We start from the raw sequence: 25,786 nt of genomic DNA on the forward strand, positions 1-25,786 counted from the left end.
CAGGAGAATAACAGACTCCTGCCCCTAGGGTGGATGTCAGCTGGGTTAGGCCATGATTGCCTTACAGCATCTTTTTTCTTAAAAGACTCAAGTAAGAATCAACCCAGATGGCCTTTCCTAACTGATGAGCACAGTCACTGTGCTTGACAAGGAAGAGCACACAGCAGCTTGTTTTCTTCTTCCTGACCTGGTGGGGGATGGGTCAGTGGATGTCTGTGAGAACTGCTCCCTCTGCTTTTGCCGAAGTTGAGCTCCAAGGACACTGAGTCATTCTGATTCGCAGTCTGCTTCTCTGAGCTAGGCTATACCGAGCCCTGTGTTGATGGTGAGGAGTCTCAGCACTGGCATAGATGCCTGCGCCATTCATTGCCTGTGGTTGTCAGTTCATTGGTTGTCAGTGCTCACAGAGAATGCAGCCCTGCTCCTCCCTGAATCACAGTTTGTGAAGTGACCACATCGCTATTCTTTTAAATCTAGACATGTACATGTACATGTGGACACTACAGGCACTGGACTTTTGCTGGTCAACAAAAAGAATAAAGTTACATGTAGGTTTTTTCATTTTATTCATACATGCATATGTTAATATGTATATTCACATATAGCAAACTTGTATCTTAAAGAAGCTCGTTTCCTCCCTGAAAAGTAAATGACCTGTGTAATACTACTAAATTAGCGTGTCATTTGCACCTACAGATGAAATGACTAAAATGGCCATAAATGACTGGAAGGGAGATAACTTAGTTTCCTTGGCAGAAATCCCTGAGCACTGACAGTTAGTTCTCAGACCCGACATATAGCAAAACCTGAGGCCGCATAGGTCCCATGAGCCCTGCCACATCCATGAGCCTCTCACATGATGTGAATGCCATGTAAGCACATGCCACCCTTATCACCATACAAGAACATGCCAAGGGCAATGTGGCCTCAGGGCGGGACAAACAGCAGTACAGCTTCTGGACAGGCACATCTGTTAATGCACTTGTGGTCCTGTTTGAACTATGGACATTGGACTCACAGTTTCAGAGAGCCAGTGCTTCTTAGATAAACACATGACTTCACAGCATAAACTCCCACCAAAGAGAACAGAGCTAGAGCTTCTACACCAGTCATCTGAGTGTCCCAGAAAGAAGAGGACCAGAACCCCACACAGGCTACCTGTGTGTCCCAAAAAGAAGCTAGGCTTGGAGGCTCCCCACCTTCACAGGTTTAATCTTTCAGAAGAAATGTGTAACATGGTAACAGTTTGTGGCACTTGGCATGTTTGGTTCTATGTCATATGCTATGCTGCTGCTGCATTTAACGTTTGTTGCTTTTAATATTCTATTGCATGCTCTTGACCACAAAGATAGCCTCCCGTGTGTTTAGTGATCTAGAATGTAGATGTCTTTTTGGTAGTTCTCCTAGAGATATTAGTTAAATTTTCAGCAGGCTCCTAAGCTGTATCTCTCTGTTATGTTATGTTATTTTATGTTATGTTATTGTTATGTTATGTGTGCATGTCTGATGTCTGTGCAGGTGTATGCACATGGTGTCCAGCTGTATCACTCTCCACAGTACTAATTTGAGACAGGTTCTTATTTAAACCAAAACCAGGCTAGGCTGGCAGCCAGTAAGCCCTTCCTTCCCCCACTTCTCGGGCAGATACCAGTGACCTCCTTAGCTTTCACATGGAGTCTATGGATGAATGTAAGCTCAGTCCCTTGTGCTTAAGCAACAAAAGCTCTTAACCACTAAGCCACCTCCTCAGCCCTGTTTCACTCATTTTTAAACTCAAAAATGAATCAATTTTAATCACTCTTACATGATATAAACATGTTTACTCAGTTTTACATTCATTTTTTATTTTTGTAAACATAATTTGCTATATTCCAGATTATTAATTCTTTACTTATTAAATTCATGTCTTTATTATATTAAGAGGTATTTCAAATTATTAAAATTTATGTTTACACACACACATATATAAAATTATTTGCCTGATGGTTGAAGGATAATCTTGCCTTTTTGTTGTTTGTAGTATTTTTCTGTATTCTGTGTTAATTTCTTCCTTATTGAGGGATGTTTTGAGTAAGAGCAGTATGTACTAGGGATGCAGCTAATGCCAAGCACACACAGGCGCAGTGTCTGTTGGGGATATAGCCAATGGTAGAGTGCTTGCCCAGAACATGCAAGGCCTGGAGTATAGTTACCCTTGGAGCAAGGTGGGAGAAGTCACAGATTCATTATCTCCCAGCAGATGGACTTGATTTTTAACTCGACTAAGCTAGCTGTTTGGAGCTAAAGAGCAGGGTTCAATACTTCACCTCTAGTTCAGTTTCTAGTCCAGCAGTTCTTCATGTGGTGGTTATTCTGTTCTAAGTTAGAATGGGCTATACCCTAGGCATAGAACAGTCTCTGGTTTACTGTTTTACAGAGGTAGTTTCTGTCCTTGCTGATGCCCATGATAAATGAGTATCAGTATATTCCAATGCTGTGATACAGGACACCCCCCCAAAACCACACATGCCTGTTGCTTTCAGGGAGTCGCTTTGTTAGACTAAGTCTGGATGTTTCATCTATATCTGGATAGAGATAACTTTATAGTCCCTTCTACAAGTTATACTTGAAGCCAAGTGAGGCACATGCCTGGATCCCAGAACTTGGATAGCTTCAGCAGGAGGATGGCAAGTTTAAGTGCAGACCAAATTACCTTTATGTAAATACACACACACACACACACACACACACGCCTATATGTATACTATAGTATTTTTAAGGGCAATGTGGAATACATATTGAGATTCTCTTAGAAAAGTGAGCAAAGGGAAATTTAAGTGAATGTGACAAGTTACACATGAGCAGCACAGAGACCAGTGTGCCTGCTTTTGTTTCAGGTCTTAGAAACTTTGTGTTTCTAAGCCAGAGTTTGCAGACAGGAAGAGGAAGAGGAAGTGTGATTTGGATGGGAGTAATAGCAGTGGGGTGGCCAGTAGAGAGGAAAGTAAGAGACTGAGTGTGTGTCATGAAAAAGTACAAGACGTCTTAGCTTCCTGTGCTCACTCTTCTCAGAGTGAGGCCCCAGCCAACAGCATCTGCACCACCCGTGACCTGTGACAGATGCTCCTGTTCCTCTGCAGATGAACAGGGTTAGAATGTGCACCGGACACAACAGCCTCAAGGCGGTCTCCGGCAGCACATTTGCTCTAGCTATCTCAAAACCAGTCTCCATAGTAAGCTTTCATGTAAGACATTTAGAATGCCAGGCATGGTTCTGTACATCTCTTTGTGTGTGCACATAGACAAGTGCAGGTGTGTGCACGTGTTCATGTGAAGAGTACACACATGTGGGATCTAGAGGTCAACCTTACAGTGTCATTCTTGGTCAGGGCGCTCTATGAATCTGCATTCGCCATCTCTCTGGCAATGTGATTACAAGTGCACAGCGCACACCCAGCTTTTTCTTAAATGGCTGCTAAGTATAAAACTGATGATGTCATGCTTAAGTGTTTTGTGCTTTACCAAATGAGGTATCTTTCCAGCTCCAGAAGCATTTGGGGTGCTGTGGCAAGAATATTTCAAGTTCTAGGATAATCTGGGCTGCAGTACAAAACCCATCTTTAAAAAAAAAAAAAAAAAAAAAAGGATAGAGCTCACAGAAAAAAGCAAGCCATTTCCAGCTGTTGACTGTTGAGTGTAATTAAAGACTAGAGGGAGATACAAACTACTCAAAGAAGGTTTAAAGGAACCTTCAAGGATTATGGTAGATGGAAAAAATGCTTAAAAGTAGAATAATAGTGGGAGAGGTTTATGAATCCACTGGGATTATGGACATGGGGTTCCTGCAACTAAGCTAAGGAACAGAATCAGAGTCTAATGTGAAATGACCTTTCAAGTTTGATACGTTTGATAAAAGTAGGTCAGTGTGGCTTTATAAATTACAGACTTTTTCATTTTGTTTGTAATGTTCACTCAGGTTTATCTTCTATGCTAAAATAGCTTGCCTGAATTATGCAATCCATTGCATGGCCCATTGTGTGGTGGCCGCTTCTTAATGTCCTTCTGACCTTACAATTTTCCTTTTTCATTTCTAGGAGCTTGAAAACACTGAGATTAGAACTCTGTAACAGCTGCTTCATAGAGCAGTGCATGGCATTGGGCATAGTGGACTTCCCCTAACATGATAAACGTCCTGTATGCACACACAGATACTCACAGGTGCATATTTACTAGAGAAGTTGCCAAATATTCTGAAAGCATGGCTTTCAAAGAAATTATGTAAAGCCCAATAATGTGTTCAGTCTTTGTCCTATCTGAATTTAGCAAATATTCACTAAGATTGGAAACGTTAATTAAGAATCAAGTTGTGCCTAAGCCTAGCTGTGTCTTAGCTGCAAATCTTGGTAGTTTAGTCTCCTCTCTCCCTGCACATTGTGTCACTGCCTGCAGCACTCACAGGTTCTGCAGTGCCTTTCCTGCCGCACTAGGTTACTGGGAAACTGTATCTGCCCTAACCCTCCCACCACACTCTTCAAGTGCAGGATTGCAAACACAGGTCTCCATGCCAACTCTATTTAGTGTTCTTTGAAGGTTTAGCTTTTAAAATGAATGGGAATCCAGCTTAGAATTGTGGAATAATATATTTATTTTTAATATTTAAGATAGTTTTAAAAAATATTATAGTAGGTTGTGTGACATAATCTTAATGCTTCTTGGAGTTCAACTAAGTTTTGGCTTCTGGCTCTCAGAGTTGGCCTGATTTCTGCTCATCATATTCTGAGAAATAGAGCCTCATCCTCACTTTACACACTTTGAGATAACATTAGGAAAAAGATGTTAGAGCTGGCTTTCTTGCATTAAAACAAACAAACAACAACAACAAACCTGCGAGTGATTGCTAACATGAGTCCGTGTAAATGATCCCGTTAGATTTGAGGGTTTTTTTTAAGGCATTTGAACTGTTTTTCATATGATCAGCTAATGAATTCAGCACAACTTTTCCAACCCCAGCCCTGTTCTCCTGGTTAGCACTTTCCAGGTTCTTACTTTGTGATGAACAAGCTCTCCCTGGTTAATTATGTATATATTTAGCTACTGCATGTGTTGGGCTTATTATTGTCATCTAATTAGATGTAACTTGAACTGCTTGCTTCTAGAAAAATCATTAAAAATTCTTTCCTAATGACCTAGAGATGACAAAATGTCTGTAAAGTGTGAAGACGCCAACAACACAGGAACAGCATTCTTACAGCATGCTAATCCAGGTGCCGCTGCCATCTCATTAAACGATATTTTGCTGTCATTAACATTTTCACCAAGGAATTGCAGTTATAATTTCCTTGTCAGCTGTCTCTAGATCACTTTACCTTCAAAACTAAAGTGCCATATAAAAACATTAAATTGGATGGTTTAATTAAAATGGTTTTGTGTGTGTGTGTGTGTGTGTGTGTGTGTTTAATGAAGAAACATATCCAGTGTTCTGAGATCTCATTTACTGTGCTTCACTTTTATTGTTTGAGTAGATTAGTGCCATGGGCTTCCAATATTAATATGCATCTTCTGAGATACATCCTCAGAAGCACAGTTAGCAGAACGTGTAGCATGGGCTCTTACCACCACCAGAGAAGGAAGGAGCCTACCAGCACAGGTGCATTGGCTACATGTGGGCTGTGCTCAAGAGAAAAGCAGAAACAGCCAATGTATAAACGCCAGGTGACCAGAGTGAACAGATATTATTTTGAAATATCTCATTTTGGGGGATTTAGAATTCTTATTTTTTTCTCATGTCATAAACATGTTCACTAAAATAAAGAATGCTAATTCAGTGAAACTTTTGGTTATGGCCCTCCAAAGTACTGCTTCATCATTCTTATTATTCTTTGTGACTTTTGGTACACTGTGAATTTTTAGTTCAAGTAAAAATATAGTCTGATACAAGACAGAAGTAGAGAATATTACCAAAAGTGGGTTAATGCCTTTTTATTTTTTAAAAGTTTATTGTATTTGTTCAATCAAAACATGTTGTATGTAGTAGCTATAGTAATATAAAAATACTAAATTTTTCTTAGCATTTATTTTTATAGATACTTTCAGGGATTATTAAAAATGGCTTACAAGAAATTATCTGGAGCATCATTCACTTTGTCTGTGTGTCTGTGTTTTTAAAATAATGCTTCTTTGCTTTGGAGTGTTTCCAAGAGGAGTTTAATATCATCTTTTTTATTATAAATACCTGTATATTAAAATAATAATTTCCCAGTAATAATTTCTCAGAATAATCCTCTTTCTTATACTATCTTCATATATAGGAACATTTAAATCCTGAGTTAACATATATTGGCTTTTTATATATTTTGACAAACTTTCCTTTGCTATAAGTAATAAATAGCATCAAAACATTAAGGGCAGGTACTGAAGAAGTATCTCAGTGGTTAAGGATACGGCTGCTCTTCCTGAGGACCTAGGTTGGAGTCCCAGCACCCACATAGCAGCGCACAATAATGTATAATTCCAGTTCCAGAGGAACAGGTGTCCTCTCTGGCCTCTATGGGTACCAAGTATACTCATGGTACACAGCAGCCAAAATACCTAGACACATAAAACACAATTGTACAATCTGTTTCCACTCATAACCTGTTTTTATTTGTGTAATAGACAGGGGGTATTATTCTAGAAAAATGACACACAGATGGGAAGCCCTGCTTTTTCTTAACTCTACAGAGGTTTAAGCAAAACAGTTCCCCAGGAAATGAAAGAGTTAAATTTTCATGGGTCCATTGAGAAAATGGGAAACCATCCTGCCTGGCCAGTCCGTGCCCTCCAGCCTCGTGCCTGTGAGTGCTGCTGAGAGCAGCAGGCGCCCACGTCACCACGTACAGCCAAGATCATTGGCGCATTCTGAACTCTACAAGTTGGCAGCCCTTATTTATTAGAGCCTTCCCAGAGCATTTTCACGTGCAGAAGGCTTAAGTCCACTCAAAATCTGTATTATCCACTGCGGGTCCTCCTGCCTGCCACTGTCCCCCGCCCCATGCTCCTAAGTGCTGCTCTTCTGTCTCTGTTCCTGTGCCTTTGCTCAGTCCTGCACCCAGAGCCATCTACAACTCTCACTTGGCTTGTGTTTGTTCATCTTTTAGGGTGTGGCTCATTTCATTCTGTTTCTATGGCTCCCTGCCTAACCCGGGGACTGTTGGCTGTAGTTTGTCTTCCTTACTTCCTTTCTATCTGTCCCAGCCTGGCCTCAGTTTGAGATGGGAGATGGGATCTCACTATGTAGAGCTCTGGGCTGCCTGAAAGTCGAGATTCTTCTGCATCCGTCTCTTAAGTGACAGGAACTATAGGAATGTTTTGCCACAGTCCTTCTGATAGGACACTGCTACTCACCCAGAGAATTAGGGAGCAGCCTTCCAGGAGGTTTCCGTATTCCAAGCATGCTTTGATTCCCTCAAGATAGCGAACTGTTCTTCTCACAGGAAGCAGAGGAGCCAACACTTCCACAGAATAGCCCAAAAAGCAGGACATGGGCTGGAAGGGGAAAAGAGTGTGTTCCCTCCAGTGCTTCCCTGCCTAGGCAGATTCTTGCCATGGATTGTCAGAACTCAGAGCCTAACTCATTCCAGGCAAGCTCTGGACAAAAGCCTCATTCCCAACCTCTCCAATGCATCTTGATGCATGTTTAATATAGCATCTGTTTCCTGCTGGTGTACTTTCTACATCTGTCTTCCTCACAGAATACCATCAGATAATAAGCTACAGACATGTAGTTCCATAGCCTGGCACCCTCCACAACACTTCAAAGTCTTTGGCTGAGATCTGCTTCTAAGGTCGGATGTTATCTGTGTCAACGTAAAAAGAAGTACTATAGATGCACCTGTGGGGGGCGGGGGTCTCACAAATCACCTCTGTTCACATGCTGTTGATAGAACTAGGTCCCATGACCAGAACTACTTATAAGGTGGCTAATACAAGGGAAGGATCATGTGTGGAGACCAGCCACCATGTGTGGGAGGCTCTTGTTGAAATTATCAGGGAAGACACTTGGATACTTGTATATCAGAAACTCTCAATGAGAGAGGTACTTTTCTTTTGAAATACAGTGGCTGCCTTACCTATACTAAGCACAAAGAGTACTTTCTGAGCAGTTAGGGTATACACGTCTTCACGCCTTCTTTTCTCTTCACTTCACTAGGACGGACGTATAATGATCTGAACCAATATCCTGTGTTTCCATGGGTGTTAACAAACTACGAATCAGAGGAATTGGACCTGACTCTCCCAGGAAACTTCAGGGATCTGTCAAAGGTAACAGTTAACTGTACAGTCTCTACTGCACAGGGGCTACAACAGAAAGGGCTTCTGTTCGTGTACGTGCTCAGTGGAAGTCTGTGAGAAAGCCGTCCCCTCTTCTGCAGTCAGTCTGTAAGTCTTGTCAACGCACTCTGCAGAAGCTGCACAGCCTCAGTGATATTCTCAGCACCGTCAGAGGAAATGTGGATGTGAGAAAGCAGCTTCAGGAGGAAGTTATTAGGGTTAATCACAGGAAAAATCCAAAGTTGGTACAAAGCGTGGCATCTGTTGAATCCCGTGCTATGGTCCTAGGATGAGAAAGGCACGCTGTCCTGACCACAGTAACAGGGACCTGGTGTGATGGGCTTTAGCACTGAGGATGTAGGAAGGGGAACTAGCAGGGATCTGTTCAGATGGAGAAGATGGAACCCCTCCAAAGGACTCATGAGGATGAGGGACACAAAGAAGACTCTGGGTAGGTTAACCTCATGTTCAAGAGAGACGTTAAATGGATGACACACCGTAGTGCAGCTAAGATGTAGAAGTGTCTTTAGAGCAGCTCGGCAGCCTAAGCCTCCATGAGTACTATGAGTCATTACCCTGTTATTAAACTGGGCGTGCTCGGCTATGCCAGCCTGTCACTCAAATCCCATTCCACACTTACAGAGCAGGGCGTTAGGAAAAGCTATTCACTTCCTCTTTACCTCACTTTCTGAAATGGTGATAAGCAGGTCACAGTGAGTTCTGATGAGTTGGTGTGGATATGTGGTCTGACACAATTATCGCTATCTACATTGCTTAGAATTTTCAGTCACTGCCATAAGCCATATGCTCTGAAGTATCTTCCAGGTGCAGTGATGCTAATAAGAGCCTCCTGTTTTTAAAGGTACAGACAGACAGTTTACAGGCTTGCCAGTGTAGAGGGGTACTCGCTGGGCACTAACACAAAACCTACTTGATGCAAAGGTAAAAACTTTTAAGTCTTGTCTCTGTGGGCCAGAGAGACATGCCTTAGTCTCTGTGATAACTGTCTTGCTGTCAAGCTGACCTGCATGCATTCCTCAGAGAGAGCAGTCTCTGGCTACACACACCACACACACACACACACACACACACACACACACACACACAAATGTGACTTAGTTTTAAAACAAATTTAAATCATGTTTCTTTAACATTGAGTAGATACTGTTAATTAGATGCTACATGTATGAGTGTGTATGAAAATGAGAATTTATAGTATAGCTTTTTTAAGGACCATGGTACATTGCATGCAAATGTCATATACTAGTTACTTTTTATCTACTTGATATAAACACTAATCTTGTAGGAAGAGGGAACCTCAACTGTGGAATCCCCTCTGTGAGATTGGCCTGTAAGAATGTCTGTGGTACATTTTCTTAATTGCTAGTTGACATAGGAGGGTCCAGCCCACTGTGAGCCACCTCTAGGCAGATGGGCCCTACCTGGGCTTTGTAAGAAAGTGGGCTGAGCAAGTCGGTAAGCAACGCTCCTCCACGGCCTCTGCTTCAGTTCCTGCTGCCTGGTCCCTGCCTTGACTTCCCAGGATGGTGGGCTGTGTATGACCTGTGATTGAAATCAAACCTCTCAAACTCCAAGTTGGTTTTTGTTTGTTTTTGTTTGTCATAATGTTTTATCATAGCAAAAAAAAGCAAATTAGGACACTTCATATGCTAACTACTACTATATTACTATAGTTATCTAAGATTAGTTTTTTAAAGGCAGAACTAAAATCCAACTATAATATTATAATCAAAGGAAACTCGTGCACCAAGATTTTTCCCTTTTCTCCAGTCACTCTTTCAACAAATACTGTGTACTCATGGGTGTGCAGAAAAAAAAGGGCTCTACACAGGGTGGGTGAGCCCAGTGGGGGTGAGTCAAATTAGCCTCTTGCAGTGAGATCAGTCCCAAAGAGAGATGGTGGCTGATTCATAAGAGTACAAGACTGGCAGTGGTGTGCGTGCGTGAAGGAGAGCAAGGAACTACGGGAGAGCGTGCGCAGATACTCCCAGGTGGTTGAAATAGTATACAGCCAAAGAAAGTAGTGCTGGTTCTGAGGATTACAGGAGATATGAGCTAGAGTTTTGCTAGTGGTAACAACTTTAATTTACCCATGTCAGAAGTGAAACCATTGGTTCAGAGGTGTGTGGTGCTGATGACTAAACTGAAGGCCCTGGGCCTGCTGGGCTGCTGTTCTACATCTAGGCACACCCAAGCCTTCATTTTGCATTTTAAGACAGGGATTTCAGTAAGTTACCCATGTGACCTGCACTCACTCTGAATCCAAACAGAACTGGAACTGGGATTCTTTTGCCTCAGCCTCCCAACTGGCTGGGGTGACAGCCTGTGCTAGTCAAGTAACCAGAAAAGCTGACCAGTGTGTGCCTCCTTCGGCAGGGCTTTGCCTTTATGACACTCATACACTTCCCCAGTTTTATGAAGTGTGAAATAAAAGGCAGCAGCAAACCTGAGTCTATCAAGGAACAGGAACTGCCTCCTTTTGCAAGCATGGCATTGCCCCTTGGTGCTGCTGGGCTGGACCAAGGACTATCCAGTGGGAAAGAGGTAGCTTTGATTTCAACTATTCCATTGCCCATACCCATGCATTAACAGTCTGTCACACTGACAGGGTGGGAAGTGTTAGGAAATTAAAGCCTCTGGATATGTTAATAAGTTACCCTTGCAGTGTTGCCATGCCTCACTGAAGTTCTCAATCGGAACTTCTGTACAGATGGCCTAGGACTATCCTTTATAAAGCCCACTAATATGCAAGACTTTAATGAATGAAAACATGAGAAAGTGCTTTTAGAGTGTAATATTCCTGGGAGCAGAGACTACCATGGGTAACAGCAGTCCTTCATGAAGAGGCGCCACCAAGAAGCACATGGACTTCTTGCAGTTGGGATACATAGACCATGTGGCAAATCTGTTTCCCAAAAACTTACGAAAGAACTGAGATTATTACATGTTAATAACTGGGAATATTTTAATAAGAGAAGTAATTTTTAAAGCAAAGATTAGGATTCTCGATGCAATTAGTACTTCTAGAATTCATGCTAACATTTGAAGTCCAAAATAACTTCATATTCCTTACTGCTTATAATATTAAAGAAACTATGAAGTATACAAACACAAAAATTGTTTTTCTTTATACTACCAATTAACACTGTCTCTGTGGCTTCTAATTATGCCAGGCACCTTTTGAGTTAAAAAACTTTTTGGAGAGCTCAGCTCACATTGGCTCAGGCAACAACACATCAACATCATTGGCTCTTATTACTGCTTCAAAAGAATCCCAGCGCAGCCAGCCTCATTGGAAGAAATGGAAACTTGTTCCTCGGCAGCTGTCACTGATGCTGCTTGTGAGGGGGAGGACAGCTATTTGCAGATGGAGCTGGAGGTCAGACCAGGATGAGCTAGGGCCCCTGTCTCCCTTGGGTGATGGGGAAGGACCTGAGCAGAGACTTTACATTCTTGTTCCTGAAGAATAGAAAGGAAGTCACGCTCTATTACAAAGAGTGGACTGAAATACACCTGAGACTTGGCTCTTTATGGTTACGTGAACAGCAGATTGGACTTGGCAGTTGCATAGAGAAGTTTTGTGTTTTTGATGTCAGAAAGACCTTCAGGTATAACCTTGACCTCTGGACATAGCCATTGTTTAGGCAGCCACACACTTCTCACAGATCAGTATAAGATAAGGTAGCTACCAGGAAACAAATGAAGCTTAAGCTTAAAGACACCTCACTTCTCTTCCTTTACTTTTCCCTCAATTTTAGGAACCTAGTGTTAAGTTCAGAGCATGTGTAAGTCACATTTCTTTCACTGAGACAAAATAACGAAGATCAACATACTGAAGGAAAAGGCTTATTCTTGTTTTTGTCTTCAATATTCAGTCACTGGACCCTCTTGGGGGCCCTGTGGTAGTATAACAGGATATACCAGAGGGGCCTGGAGTTAGAGGAACCTGTGCACTTCATGGAGGCCAGAAACATAGAGAAGGGGTTCTGTAAAGGCATGCTTCCAGTACTCTTCCTTCCTTCCTCTGGGCTCTGCCAGAGCAGTACCTCCCAGCTTTGTGAGGGGGCCTTTGAATTCAAAGTATGACAGAAAAATTGTTTAAATCTCAAATCCTATGAAACCTGGAGCCACTGCCAGTACAAGGGAAAAGCTGTCTCCACGGTAACAATGGGTGCCTCCCACAAGAGGCAGGGCAGAGGTCACAGGGCTTATAGACACCGAGACCCACCTCATCTCCCACATGAAATCCAGACCTATAATTCAGTAGCTGTCGTTTGGGGTACATTAGGTTTATTTATTTTGTGTGAGTGTGGGCACATGCACATATCATGGTGCATGTATAAATGTCAGGACAATTTGGGGAGTTGGTTTTCTCATTCTACCAAGTGGGGCTTAGGCTGTCAGACTTGGCAGCAGGTGTGTTTACCCACCAAGACATCTTACTCACCCAGCCCTCTGTTTTTTCCACATCTTCTTCAAATAGTCTAACGGTATTATTGAAATAAAGGGATTTTGTGCTCTTTCTCTCCCTCTCTCTCCCCAAGTCTTACTTCACACTCATGAATGTGTGTGTGACCTGTGTACATACCACTGCATGTGTGTGGACACCTTTGAGAGCTGGTTTTTCATCCACTACGTGGGGCCCCAGGTCTGAACTCAGTCTTCAAGCTTAGCAGCAAGCCCTTTAATCTGCTAAACTCTCTCTCTCTCGCTCTGTTTTCCAAATAAATATTTTATATCATATATAGTGTTGCTTTATATATTTGTAAATATATATTACTACTGTATATTAATGTAGTGTTTTTTAATTTATTTTTGAGAATTTCATACATATATTCAGTATATTTTTATCCACCCTTCCCTCCCCCAGTACTCCATGAACTCTCCACCACACATCTCAGTGTCTTCTTTTCTTTTTAACTTTATCATAAGCTACTGAGTCCAATCAGCGCTGCATGAGCCTGGGCAACCTACCAGGTGTCACATGCTCAAAGGGAAGCTGCTGTCTCTACAACAGCCATCCCCTGCTAACAGCTCCTCAGCCAGGAGTGGGCCCTCAGGCATCCCTCCTCATCCACGCTGTTGCATGCATGGTTTGATCTTGTAAATGTAAACATAGCCACTATACTTAGCTGAGTGCCGTGGCCGTGTCATTTCCAGAAGACGGCTTTTTACAGCACTGGTCCTCATTCTCTGGTTCTTACATTCTTCCTGTCCTTTCTCCTGTAACATTCCTGACGCTTGGTAGGCGATGGTTGACGTAACTGTGCCGCAGAGGGCTGAACACTCACTTTCCCAGTGCTCTGACCAGTTAAATGTCTCGGAATCAACCTCGAAAAAGAAGCCTCACTGACCAGTGCTGAAAGCGGCGCTAACTCTGCGTGAGGCTTCCAGTCTGCCATATCTCCCAGAGGTCTAAACAACAAAATACAAGTTTTCTATCGGATATTGTAAAGCAGCATCTAATATCTAACAAAAGCATGCGGACAAACATTTAACTTACTGTTTTTGCAGGATTATGCAGACAGCACCACAAATAAGAAGTGCAGTAAGTAACCATGATGTGAGCTGGAGCCCGTGGCTTGCTCTCACAAAGTCCATTCCATAGTCAGGAACATAGCACTGGGTGCTAAGTTCACAGGAAACTAAGTCTTTGGGGTGTGTTCTTTTTACTGGATTCTTAGAAAAGTAGCCCTAGGATTATGAAGCTGTTTTCTTCTATTAGTCTTAAAACTGAGAATAACAGACCTGAACATCAGAATGTCTCTGCCCAAGCTCTTACAGAGTCGGCTTGCTTCCAAGCTCTCCCACCTTGCTTCCTCCTCTTTAAAATGACCATAGCATGCATATTGATAGCACTGTTGAAGGGCCTCTGTACTAGTTTTGGGTTTGTCGATGATTTGTTTGTCTACTTGACACAAACTGGGTCATTCGGCAATAGGGAACCCGAACTGAGAAAATGCCTCCGTTGGACTGACTTGTAGGAAAGTTTGTGGGTTATTTTCATGATTAATGACTGATGTAGGAAGGCCCAGCCCATGGTAGATCCTAGAAGGTATAGGAAAGATAGCTGACAGCAAGCCTAGAGAGCCATCCAGTAAGTGTGACTCCTGCCTGGTCTCTATTTCATTCCTGTCTCTAGGTTCCTATGTTACATTTCTGCCCTAACTTCCCTCAGTGATAGACTAGCAACTGGAAGATGAAGTAAACCCTTTCCTCCACAAGTGGCTTTTGTCATAAACGTTATCACAGTAGGAGAAACACTAACTAGGACAGCCTCTCCTGTCACACCTTGTGGGCAATGGGCATTCAAAGTGATGGATACAAAGTAGATTTCTAGTCACCCCTGAGTATCTCTATCTGAGGCATGATTGATTAAAAATTCTGGTGAAAGAGCACTTGATTCAACTAAATCATTTTTAATTCAAGTAAGATAAAAACAAATCATTGAATAATACATTTTCATGCCGCAAACTGTTTATCTTCTTAAATGCCAAAACCCTGACCCTGAGTGCTTATTAAAACTGGAGTTATACATTTACTCAGAATGAAATGGGTCTTCTAATTTATAATCTTATTTTTTTCTCTGGCCATTTTTATGAAACCAATGAAGACCATGGAAAAGAGTTTTTATTTAGATTTTTAACTATACAGCACATGGTCAAATCTCACTTGTTATAGATTGTATTTATTGTTTGACAAATAAAATTGTCTGTCATTGACCAATCTTTTCAGTAGCAGCCACCAGCAGGTGGAGATATTTTTTCCTTCAATTTATATAAATATTCCTTATGGAAATGTGAGCTTTTCATAAAATTTGTCTTGAAACAGGATACATATTAGTGCCTCCGTTATTTCTATACACTCATATGAATTTGACTTCCAGGTCCTAGTGGTTACATGATTTTGACATGAATCACAGACTCTGCTCATTAAAGTATAAATGGGATTTTTTATTTTCCAGCCGTGTCTTCTGATAGATGAAATAATTTTATCGCAAAGCCAAACACTGACATGAACAGAAGACATTACACATGTCTTCTGTACACACGTCCATGTACATATATACGTACAAAAAACACACTTAATCACTGAGTGGGAAAAAAAATCTATTTTGTTAACACAGGAGTTGTTTGACTCCCAGATGAGGATGGGCTTAACCGATTCCCACATTATTATGCCACTTAACAGAGGAAGTGATAATGCCTGAGGCTTTGAAATGTGGCAGTGCAAATGCATGTGCTGAGGTGTGAACGTTGCTGAATGCCAGTGCACATGGAGTACGGGTGATTAAGCTGGAGAGTGAGCAGCCCAGAAATCAGTAACAACTTCCTAGTTCTTATCTTTCTTTCCCTCCATAAATAAACATATCCAAAGTGAACATTTTATTAGGTTAGTGTATAACCTGCCTGATGATGAAGTTTCAAATGGAAAAGTATTAAATGTATCAATCTTTTTAAATGAGAGTCATGAAATTTGATAATTTTTGACAGTCTAGTAAATAAAAATAATTTAACTGTATTAACATAACTATAGTAATTAAGTGCTATACTAATTTTAATTATTAATTATAAAATAGCTGTATTGACATTAATATAGTAACTAATATAGTAATGATTTGGACAAGTTTGTCAAATTAAACAGGCTTCGATTCAAAAGATACAGTTTTACAGACCTGTTGTTTCTGAGGAATCCAGACTGGGTCAGTGTTGTGAGAACCTGCTATGGGGACATGGCTGTTGCACCCTGCTCTGGTGTTGATCTGACCAGCTCTCAGTAGTATAGCAAGGAGGCTTTTGTAGCCTATCAGAGAGGACTTTCTTCCCATATACTAGCAGCCAAGTTTTTTCAGTCAAATTTTATCATGGGCCAATCAGAGTGGCCACATAGGATAGACTGATAGACAGTTTGGTTCTCAGGGCTCAGCCTACCTGCAGCAGCTATTCTAAAAATGAAAAGGAGCAGTTCATTTAGGAAGGAGGACTGAGCAGAGGGACTGTTGCTCGTGTTGGAGAGGTGGTCCTAGATAGACCCACACACACTGGGAGTGACTGCCCACTCCCACTGAGTGTGCTTTTTACAGATGCTCAGTCACTGCACTGCACTCCCTTTTCTCTGATTCCTCAGAGCTCTTAGTCCCTTGATCATGTACCCTAAATGTATCCACCTCATTGTCTGCCTTGCTTAATGACTAAACGTTTTGTCTAAAATGCCCACATGGAAGTTTGACATAGAACTCTATTCTAGTAGGTCTTTATTCACACAGTGTCTATCACTCGGCAAAAAAGAGCCAGGCACTGTACTGGGTGTTGATAATTCAGACATGAATAGATTAGCTGTTTCATTTAAGGCACTGTCCACTGGGCAAAATGAGTCACCTCACTAGTACTAGGCACTGGCTGTGAAGCCTGCACAAGGAAGTCTGAACCCCTTCCAAAGCATGAGTCAGATAAGGGAGATAGATGTAAAGAGTGGGCGAGGGGCCTGTAGGAGTGAGTCCTGCATTGTCATGAGATGGTTTTCAAGATGACGTTAGATGGCTCATGACCAGAAAACTGGAAGAGATGAGAATCTGGGAGGCCTCTTGTATAGATCTCTAGCCCTGTTCTTTCAGTGAAAGAGGAGATAACTTAGATACATCACAAGTCCTGATGTGAAAGGAGGTGCAAATACCCAGAAGACATAGAGAACAAACACGCTGAGTCAGCTCCAAGCTGTTTCTAGCACAGCACAGCAACTGGATCTCCGAACTGGAGAGCTGCTCGCTAAGTTTGAGATCTGTAACACAAGGGCATAGGCCAGGGCAAGGTCTGACCCTTCCCTCCTTTTCTCTTTTCCTTTCTGCTCCCTTCCTCCTTCCTCCCCTCTTCATCCTCCCACCCTTCTTACGTCTTTCCTCCATTCCTTTCTCCCTCCCCATATTTCCTCTCTCCCTTCCTCCCTCTTTCCCTCTCTTCCTCCTTCTGTCCTCCCTTCTTTGGGCCTGATCGTAAAAGGTCTCCATGCCTAGCTGGTTCCATCAGTTTCTGAGGTTCTTTGGAGGATAGGAAGCAAAGAGGCAGTTGTGAAGGGGGAAAAAACAAAAACAAAAATGGCAGAGATCCTAATTTTAGATAAGCCATGAAGCTGTAGCCCAGTGGAGTGGACAGAGGGGTCATCAGGTCCCTGTTTCCTTCTGGTGAAGTGAGGCAAAAGGATGTAGTGTAGACCCCAGACACTTGTGTAAATCACATTAAGAAGTGGATGAGAAAACAACGGCATGCAAATATACGGTGCCCTTGGCAGTTATAGTGGCAGGTAGTGGCCCACAGCAACATTTAAGTGATACATAGAATGTCAGTACTTTGAGCTTGACATGCACGCTTCCAGGTTTTAGTGATGTACCAGAAAAAAGTGCTGACATTATTGTAATGGACATGTTTTTCCCTGAAAGCCTCTTTAATTATTAAAAATTATAACGTGCTATGATGAAACTGATCATTCTTTGAGTTGACATTTACTACTTACTCAGACTAGATCAGCTTTGTATCCAGAGCTTCCTTTCAGTGCTCTAGTTTATCATAACTATTTCCTTAATGATGATTTTGTTAGTCAGTTTTTCTTACCATATAGATGCTTATTCCAAACAAAAAAAATGACTTGATATAACTTAGATTTTAAGTAGAGAATATTGATAGATCAAGGCTAAAGGAACAGAAAGAGAAGATAGGAAAAAATAAAATGGGAAAAACACTCAATTATATATCAAAAGAATTCTCACCCAAATATACAGGCAAAGTACAGCCTGTTCTATTGTGTGTTTGCAGCAGTTATATGTATGTGAGTATATATATATACACATATATATATATTTATATATATTTAGATAGATAGACAGACAGATGATAGTAGATAAATGAAAGATGAATAGATAAATACCTTAAATGATGTAAATCTCTATGCAAGCATCTATTAGGATATTTTTCCATACCGTAAAGTCGCAGACTTGTTTAATAAAAGAAACTTTTTTGTGACACTCTGGTTTGAGGCAGATTTTTCTCCTGGATCTTTGGGGAGTGGATATAAGAGATGTAAGTAGAGGGTGGGACATCATCTATTCAGTAGATACAGCAGTGCTTCGCTGCAACATAAACAATCGTTGCCCAATTTTACCAGGAGTATGAATGTCTGGACACATAGCAGTTAATTCTCTTGAGATATCAGTAGCTCTAGAGAAAGCCATGTAAGTTTACTGACCTTTCTAAAACCAGCAGGGCTTTATAGGTAGAGAAGTCACAATTTTAGTCTCTACCTGCATGGTTTTATGTGACATGTCAGTGTCCTTTTACAGCACCAAACAGCAACAGATCTAATAGCAAGTTTTAAGCTCTCGAAGTGGAAAGTACAGCAATGGCTGTGTCTAAATGCCACCGGGGATGAGAAAGGAGACTAAACAACATATCAGCCTCAGTAAATAGAGCTGTGTGTTTTCATCAAAATTTTTAACCGCAGTCATCTGCCAGACTCATATGGGATTCACATGTATACTCACTTAAGTTTTAAACAGATGCCAGACTTTGAACCACATCAGTAGAGAGGCAGACAGGTATTAACAGGGGCAGGAGAGAATCTGATGCCTCTCTGGATTGAAAAAGAAAGAGGGCCATCTTCTCAAAAACAACTAGAAGCTTCTTTTTCTTTAAAAAGTTTGTTTCTTAAAAAAAAAGTTTGTTTCTTGACTGCTAGAAACAAAATAATTTTTAAAGTAGTAAGTATAAATGAAATTGTTTACACTTTATTTCAGAAAACTTCACTAGGCAAAATTTATAGCTTCTCTAGGCTAAATGTCAAATCAGTAATATATTTTAAGTAGTGAAGAGAGGTTTGCAGACTTTAATACAGCGCAGCTGTTTCATAATGACTCCAACATCAGCGAAATGAGCAAAATAGAAAATTTAAATATTTATTTTATCCTTTGGGGGGTAGTTGAGAGGAAAGGCTGGAAGAGATTAGAGGACTGGCTATTTCCTTCTTCCATGATGTTTTGTAGAGTCCTAGGGAACAAGCAGTATCAGTATAAGGTTGGTCCTCCTCTATGGGCAGATGGTCTACAGCTGAAAGACCCACCAGCACTTTGAAGACAGAAGGCTCCACTCTTTTCAGACAGCTCACTAAGTTAGGAAGACATCTACACATAGTGCACATCTAGGAGAGGCTAGTCCAGGTCACTACATAACTTTTATCTGTTCTGCTTGGTAGTAATTGTCCTTTCATCAAACATAAAAGTTACATTTCTTTTAAATATTGAGAATTTTACATAATGTTTGACAAAATGTCTACATTTTTTACACCTGTGTAAAAAGATTTTATAGGTAACTTGAAATTCAGCACAAAATTGGGCTGAAGTGTTTAAGCAGAAATTTTATACTTTAATTCTAAGATTCACAAAAATGAAGATCAATGGTTTTAGAACTTTAAAATATTAATACTCTTGTAACCAAGAAACATACTTTTTTAAAAATAAATAAGTGGTTTAATCTTGGTCATCATATAATAAAGGCTAACATAAAGGGAACATGCTTTACAAATAATTTCAATATTTAGGCTAAGCATCCTTACAAATAAAAGCTTATTATGGAAATTCTAGCAGCTCTAACTGCTGACATCATTGTGTGGTTTAAATTAGTCTTCTGGGACCAAAAGAAAAGGCTCACAGCAATTTATAAACGAGTTTTTCTCTCTTGTGTAACATTATATGTCCCATTGAAACACTAATTTTCTATGATTTCTGTTAAGATTAAGCCTTTGGGGGACTTCATATTTAAGCAGTAGTATTAAATTTCGGGGTAAAGCCTGATATACTTAGCATTTTCACTCTCCGTGTAAACACTTATTTGTACAGTATGCAACTGAAAACAATAACTTGTGCCTAAATGGTAAGTGTGGACTTCCCAATATGAAGAAACCAAAACCAGACAGAAAATGGAACTAAGGCCATTTGTTATTTGCACTCAGGAGTGTCAAGTCCTAAAGAAACTGGGACAAAGGATTATCTATGTGCTTATTAGCATACCAAAGCTCAGGCTGGCATCAGGCTCACTCAGGCCCAGCGGCTCTTCTCTCCCAGCCCTAGCCCTACCCAGAACTTCTCTAGCTCAAGGGTTTTCTTTACCCCAACTTCTTAAAAGATCTCTCTCTCTCCCTTCCTCCCTCCCTCTCTCTCTCTCCCTCTCTCCCTCTCTCTCCCTCTCTCCTTCTCCCTCTCCCTCTCTCCCCTCCTCTCATCCTCTCTTTTCTTCCACCACCACCCCAGCACCCCCTCCCTCCTACGTGGCCCCCTCTCCTCTCAAGGCCCTGTTCATGCTGCTGGCCATGTTTTAGTCTACACCTTTCATGCCCTGCTCTGGACTCTTCCAGATGCCTATGGCTGTACTCTCCCTCATACCTACAATGGTTTTCTCCCCTTCAACCATACCTTGGAGCAGTCATATCCTCATGTCATACAGTGAGGATGTTCTAGAAATCATTTAGATGTGTGAAGAAGTTTGGAGGCATGTGCTTTTCAAGGGAAGAAAGTATCCCATGTCATCCTCCACAGTTCAGATAGCACAGGTCATAGTGACTTCACAAAGCACCTACTGAGTCCTCTGGATCAGCCTGTCTTTACTTGGCTGGCTGTTTAAATTCATAAAAATTATATTGGCGCTCCAGTTGGACCAGGACCAGTGTTCTACTGTGCTTCCTCTGAAGGACTTGACTCCTTAGTATACATAATAGAGACTGAGCTTGGCAAACAGGAAAGCCAATGCAAAGGTGAGAAGTTCCACAACTTAGGGAAGATAACAATACGGAAAGCCTTAATAATGGTTGCCAAGTTCGGTCTCCAGTATGCATGCTAGGAGCCAAGGAAATGGAAAGGAGCCATGAGAACATTGATTTGACCTGAACAGTTAAAGTATAATCACTTTCATCTTGTTTTGATTTTTATTTTTTGTTTTGTTTTGGTTTGGTTTGGTTTTTATTTATTTTGAGAGAGAAAACAAGAAGGAACATAAAATTGGCCAGGTACGGAGATGGGAAGGCTCTGGGAGAGGCTAGAAAAGGTACAAGAACATGATAAAAATGTAAGAAAATTTTAAATAAAAACCCCCAAATCACCCTGGGAATCTAATTTTCTAAAGTGACAGCCAAGTCTGGGGACTTTGCATATGTGCAAAGTTCCTGTATATCTTTAGCAAGTACACTGATTAGTAATTAATATCGAATCCATCCCTTGAAAAAGCCATCCATCCCTTGAAAAAGCCATACATTAGTGCCAGATTATTTTCAGGATAAAGTCTAGACATCTAGAATGTTTGCTGTTACTGCATGGAACAGAACATTTCTTTTATCTTTTTACAGCCAATTGGTGCTTTGAACCCAAAGAGGGCAGTGTTTTATGCAGAGCGTTATGAGACATGGGAAGATGATCAAAGCCCACCCTACCACTATAACACACATTACTCAACTGCAACTTCTGCCCTGTCCTGGCTTGTTCGAATTGTAAGTATCGTCTTAACTCAGCTGCCTCTAACTCCAGTGTAAGCAAATTAAATGAAAATCAAGTACCTTTGTTGTTCATTATAATGACCAGAGAGACCAATGAACAGAAAATGAACAGGTAGCCCAGAAAGCATGAAGCCTGTGATTTTCCTGCTCAGCCTCCCCACTGCTGGGATTACAGATATGCACAGCCACACTTGGCTTTGTTTTGTTGTTGTTTTGTTTTGTTAATGTATGATCTTTTTTATAGAATTTGGTTAGGAAGCAGGTTACTTAAACCTATGTACTTACTTTTAAGCTATGGAAGCACAAACTGAGCAGTACTCTGTTACAAACCCTGCCAGTCCTCCCAAGTCAGTCACCAAGGACCCTCTGGTGTACATTTTTAATTTTAGATCAGCTAATATATTGATGATACAAACCCAACCCTTACTTAAGATGAACCAACTCCATACAGAAGTAAAGATAAAAAGGTATGATCTCCTTTTCAGGCCGAGGTTCCTAAGTTAGTCTCATCTGTCCAAGATTCAGCTTAAATGTATGAAGTTTGAAGTTAAGAAACATCTTAACTGTATTTTAGACCCTAAATAATTAGTGGCCAAGCCCAGCTAGTCAGATTCTGCACTCCTGCAGAGTGCCCTTCACATTCAGGTGAGAGAAGATGCCCTCTGAGTTCCCCCACGGAATTCATGAATTCTGAGAACTGAGCAGACTACAGAACTAACCATTCAAGATTTAGGGTAGCTGATTTCTGATTGCCACAGCCATAAAGGTGGTCTTAATTGATTTATATTCAGAAATGGGAAAACAAAATGACTGATAAGTTCATTTCTCAGGTCACCAGTGATTAGACCATAAAACTAAAATTCCAGTCATTATTGACATTATTGACATCATAAATGAGCTGCAAGCAAACAGAAATCAGTACAGGAAGCATAGGCCTAAAATCGAGGGGGATAGGGCATCTGTAAATTCCCACTTGCTGATTGCTTTATTCTTGCTGAGCCAAAAATAAAACGTGGCTGTATCTAAGTAGGCCAAGAACTGCCCTGCACAAGACATTAAGGTAGTCCACCTACAGGGCACAAGAAGCCCCCAGAATCATAACATAAACACACTTTCAAAAACACTGAAACCAGAAGTGTTGACTCTTGAGAGACCTTTTCATACCTCATCAGCGTCTGTGATGCCACCCCCTTGTCTAGCCACTCCTTAGGAGCTGGGGGTGGGGCTCACACAGGTCTCTTAGAAACGGAAGAAAGTCCAGAACTGTGTGTGAAAACAATAATAATAAACATATCAATTGTGTTGTCTTAAATAAGAGTAATATTTGATTGCATCTTGAAATAGTTAAAATGATTTTATGTGTTTTCTGTGAATGTCACTTAGTCAAATCTGGAGGCTGACTGGCAAAACTTATTAAAAGAAAAACACTTCTCCTCAACCTCCTGATTTTTTTAAAATATTTTTCTCTTCCAAGTAAGATAAATCTTTCCTCCAATCACAAAGCACAAGCAGTCCTCTGGCTGACACGCTGTTCAGTGGATGGAACACAGGACAATGTAAGGGCCTACAGTGATCGTCCCTGTCCACTGTACACAAAGCAGTGTGGCCTCACAGCAAACCCCTTGGCTGACTGTTTCATGGCTTCTAGTACCCTTGTGAAAAAGGGAAAGAAACAAGTGGAATTAGTCTCATAAATTTAAACCTGGCATACCAAAAATGTTACTTTTTGATCATGTAACCAATAAAAAATTACTTATGCAATGTTTAATATTTTAACTTGTTTGGAATTCAAGTAATATGCTATATTTTTAGGACAATATAGCATCTGTTGGCTGCTGTGTTAGACAACATGGATAGCGTGGCTTTTATGAAGAGTCACTTAGCTCAGATGCCTCACGGCATGCTGTCAGAGGCGAGGTACTGGAGTTCTGTGGTTGAACAGCTTAGGGAGCATGCAACTGATGGCCGAGGGAGACCTGCTTTCTTCACTCTTATCCTGAGGATTTTATGAAGTAGAAAATGCATTATAATTTGTGTCACTAAGAATCTATTCATAAAATATAACACATATTAAAATAAGTATCTGTCCTCTACCTTTCAAGACTTTTAGACCTGAAGTCATTAAATTCATTATCAGTCAATATGTATACTATGTCAATGATGATAATTGCATAAAAATGATAATTAGCTACATACTTCATTACTTTAAATTAAGAACATTCTTTTATGCAAGCTACCAGTGAAGTCACTTGTCTGACTTGCCAGGCTCTAGGAAGACTGTTTCATTAATGGCTGCTAGACAAATGAGGAAGGAGCCTCATTCCACAATGGGATTCTTATGACAACTAATATATGAGGCACCATGTGCTCGGACTTTTGTCCTTTCTGGACTGGAGACATCATCCCAGAGTCATCATATAATTAGTACTCACTGACCAGTACATCCCTCAGTAACCAGTTTCCCTGGTCTACACCATGTTTTGTCATTGATCCTCCCCATCATCAGTTTCAGAGTAAAGGGTTAAATATGCCCCAGAAATACACATCTGCCATTGTTCTACTTGTAGGTACCTAAGGAATTCTTAGTGAGAATGAATGTTATTTATCTGTTTTGGAGGCAAATTTAATGATGTCAAAAGCAATGTCTCCTGTTCAACCTTAAAACTGCAGAACAGCTGTCGTGGTGCTTTATACCAAGGGCTCCTGCTATAGGAGACGTCCTGATTGATAGACACGCTAATCAAAAGCACCAGTCACAGAGTACTGGAATTGTCCGGTCTTGTGTTCACTTTAGTCCATCCCTTATTCAACGGATTAGGGCACGAAGAATCTTTATGCACTAGGAGTTAAAGTTGAGTATTGGAGGTGAAATAGGTGATGAAAGAGACAATTTCATAGTGGGGAATGCAGTCCATGTAGCAGCAGGCATTGATGCAGAAGGCATTGATGAGAAGGGGGGAGGTCTGAGCTAGGAGATTGGTAAGTCCTGATTTGGACAAGTTAGCCAGTATACCCAAATAATGAATTTTGATTGCTGGAACTTGGTGTTTTAAGAGTTGTATCTTGGAGTTTTATTTGGGCATAAGGAGGTGGCCAAATAAGGGAATAGACCTTTATGGCTAGCATTAGGAATTTGATCTAACGGTTTAGAAAGGGGGAAGGAAGAGGGGTGGACAGGACCTGGCAGTGCAGTGCTGCCCTTGCAATGCTTGTGCCTATTAGAGAAAGGAAGGAAGGAAGAAGAAAGAAAGAAAACCTCCCTTTTAAATGCTATGAGAACCATTTACAGAGAGATAGTAAGGTACTTCATCACTTTGCAGAGTAAAAACCTGCCAGTGAGGCCAGAGGACATGCCAGGCAGTGGAACAATGGTCTGCCATGGCACAGTCAGCCCAGACCTACATCTGACATCTTGGTCTAGGCCTTTACCCAGGGCTCTGGATTTTTTCTTCCTATAGATGGCCTCAGAGATGCTGGAGGTTTTGTTTGTTTTTATTTTGTTTTGTTTTAACAAAGAAATGACTGTAGCTGTGTTTCAAATGATCCAGTGACTGACTCTTTTCTTTTTTAGGAGCCATTCACCACCTTCTTCCTCAATGCAAATGATGGGAAATTTGACCATCCAGACCGAACCTTCTCATCCATTGCAAGGTCATGGAGGACCAGTCAGAGGGATACATCTGATGTCAAGGTATAGACTTTACCATTCATAGTCACAGAACTCTAAAATTTGTTGAAAATTTTATTTTTAAAGTAATATATATCAGTACAGCTTTGCTCCAGCATACTAAAATTGTATACTACATCTAATCTTAAAGAAAATCTGTCATTTTTGTTGTTGTTGTATGACTGTTTAGTTTAACCAGGGCCATCTGTGTGACTGGTATATTGGGAATATCCATTGAAGCCTGGTAGGGTGATCAACAGTGGATACATAACAGAAAGAAAT

The 25,786-nt window shown here is 40.9% G+C and overlaps 1 protein-coding gene across 3 annotated transcripts in view; it reads left to right on the top strand.

The window, feature by feature from the left end:
• Nbea (neurobeachin) overlaps positions 1–25,786 on the top strand; it is a 532,117-nt gene that overhangs the window by 443,152 nt on the left and 63,179 nt on the right. For all 3 annotated transcript variants that reach the window (XM_032898369.1, XM_032898367.1, XM_032898366.1), the window contains 3 exons: positions 8,168–8,280; positions 21,691–21,831; positions 25,409–25,528. In XM_032898369.1, the coding sequence (XP_032754260.1) occupies positions 8,168–8,280; positions 21,691–21,831; positions 25,409–25,528 (374 nt within the window). The remainder of the gene's footprint in view (positions 1–8,167; positions 8,281–21,690; positions 21,832–25,408; positions 25,529–25,786) is intronic.

The sequence above is a fragment of the Rattus rattus genome, chromosome 3, assembly GCF_011064425.1.
Source record: "Rattus rattus isolate New Zealand chromosome 3, Rrattus_CSIRO_v1, whole genome shotgun sequence".
Lineage (NCBI taxonomy): Eukaryota > Metazoa > Chordata > Mammalia > Rodentia > Muridae > Rattus > Rattus rattus.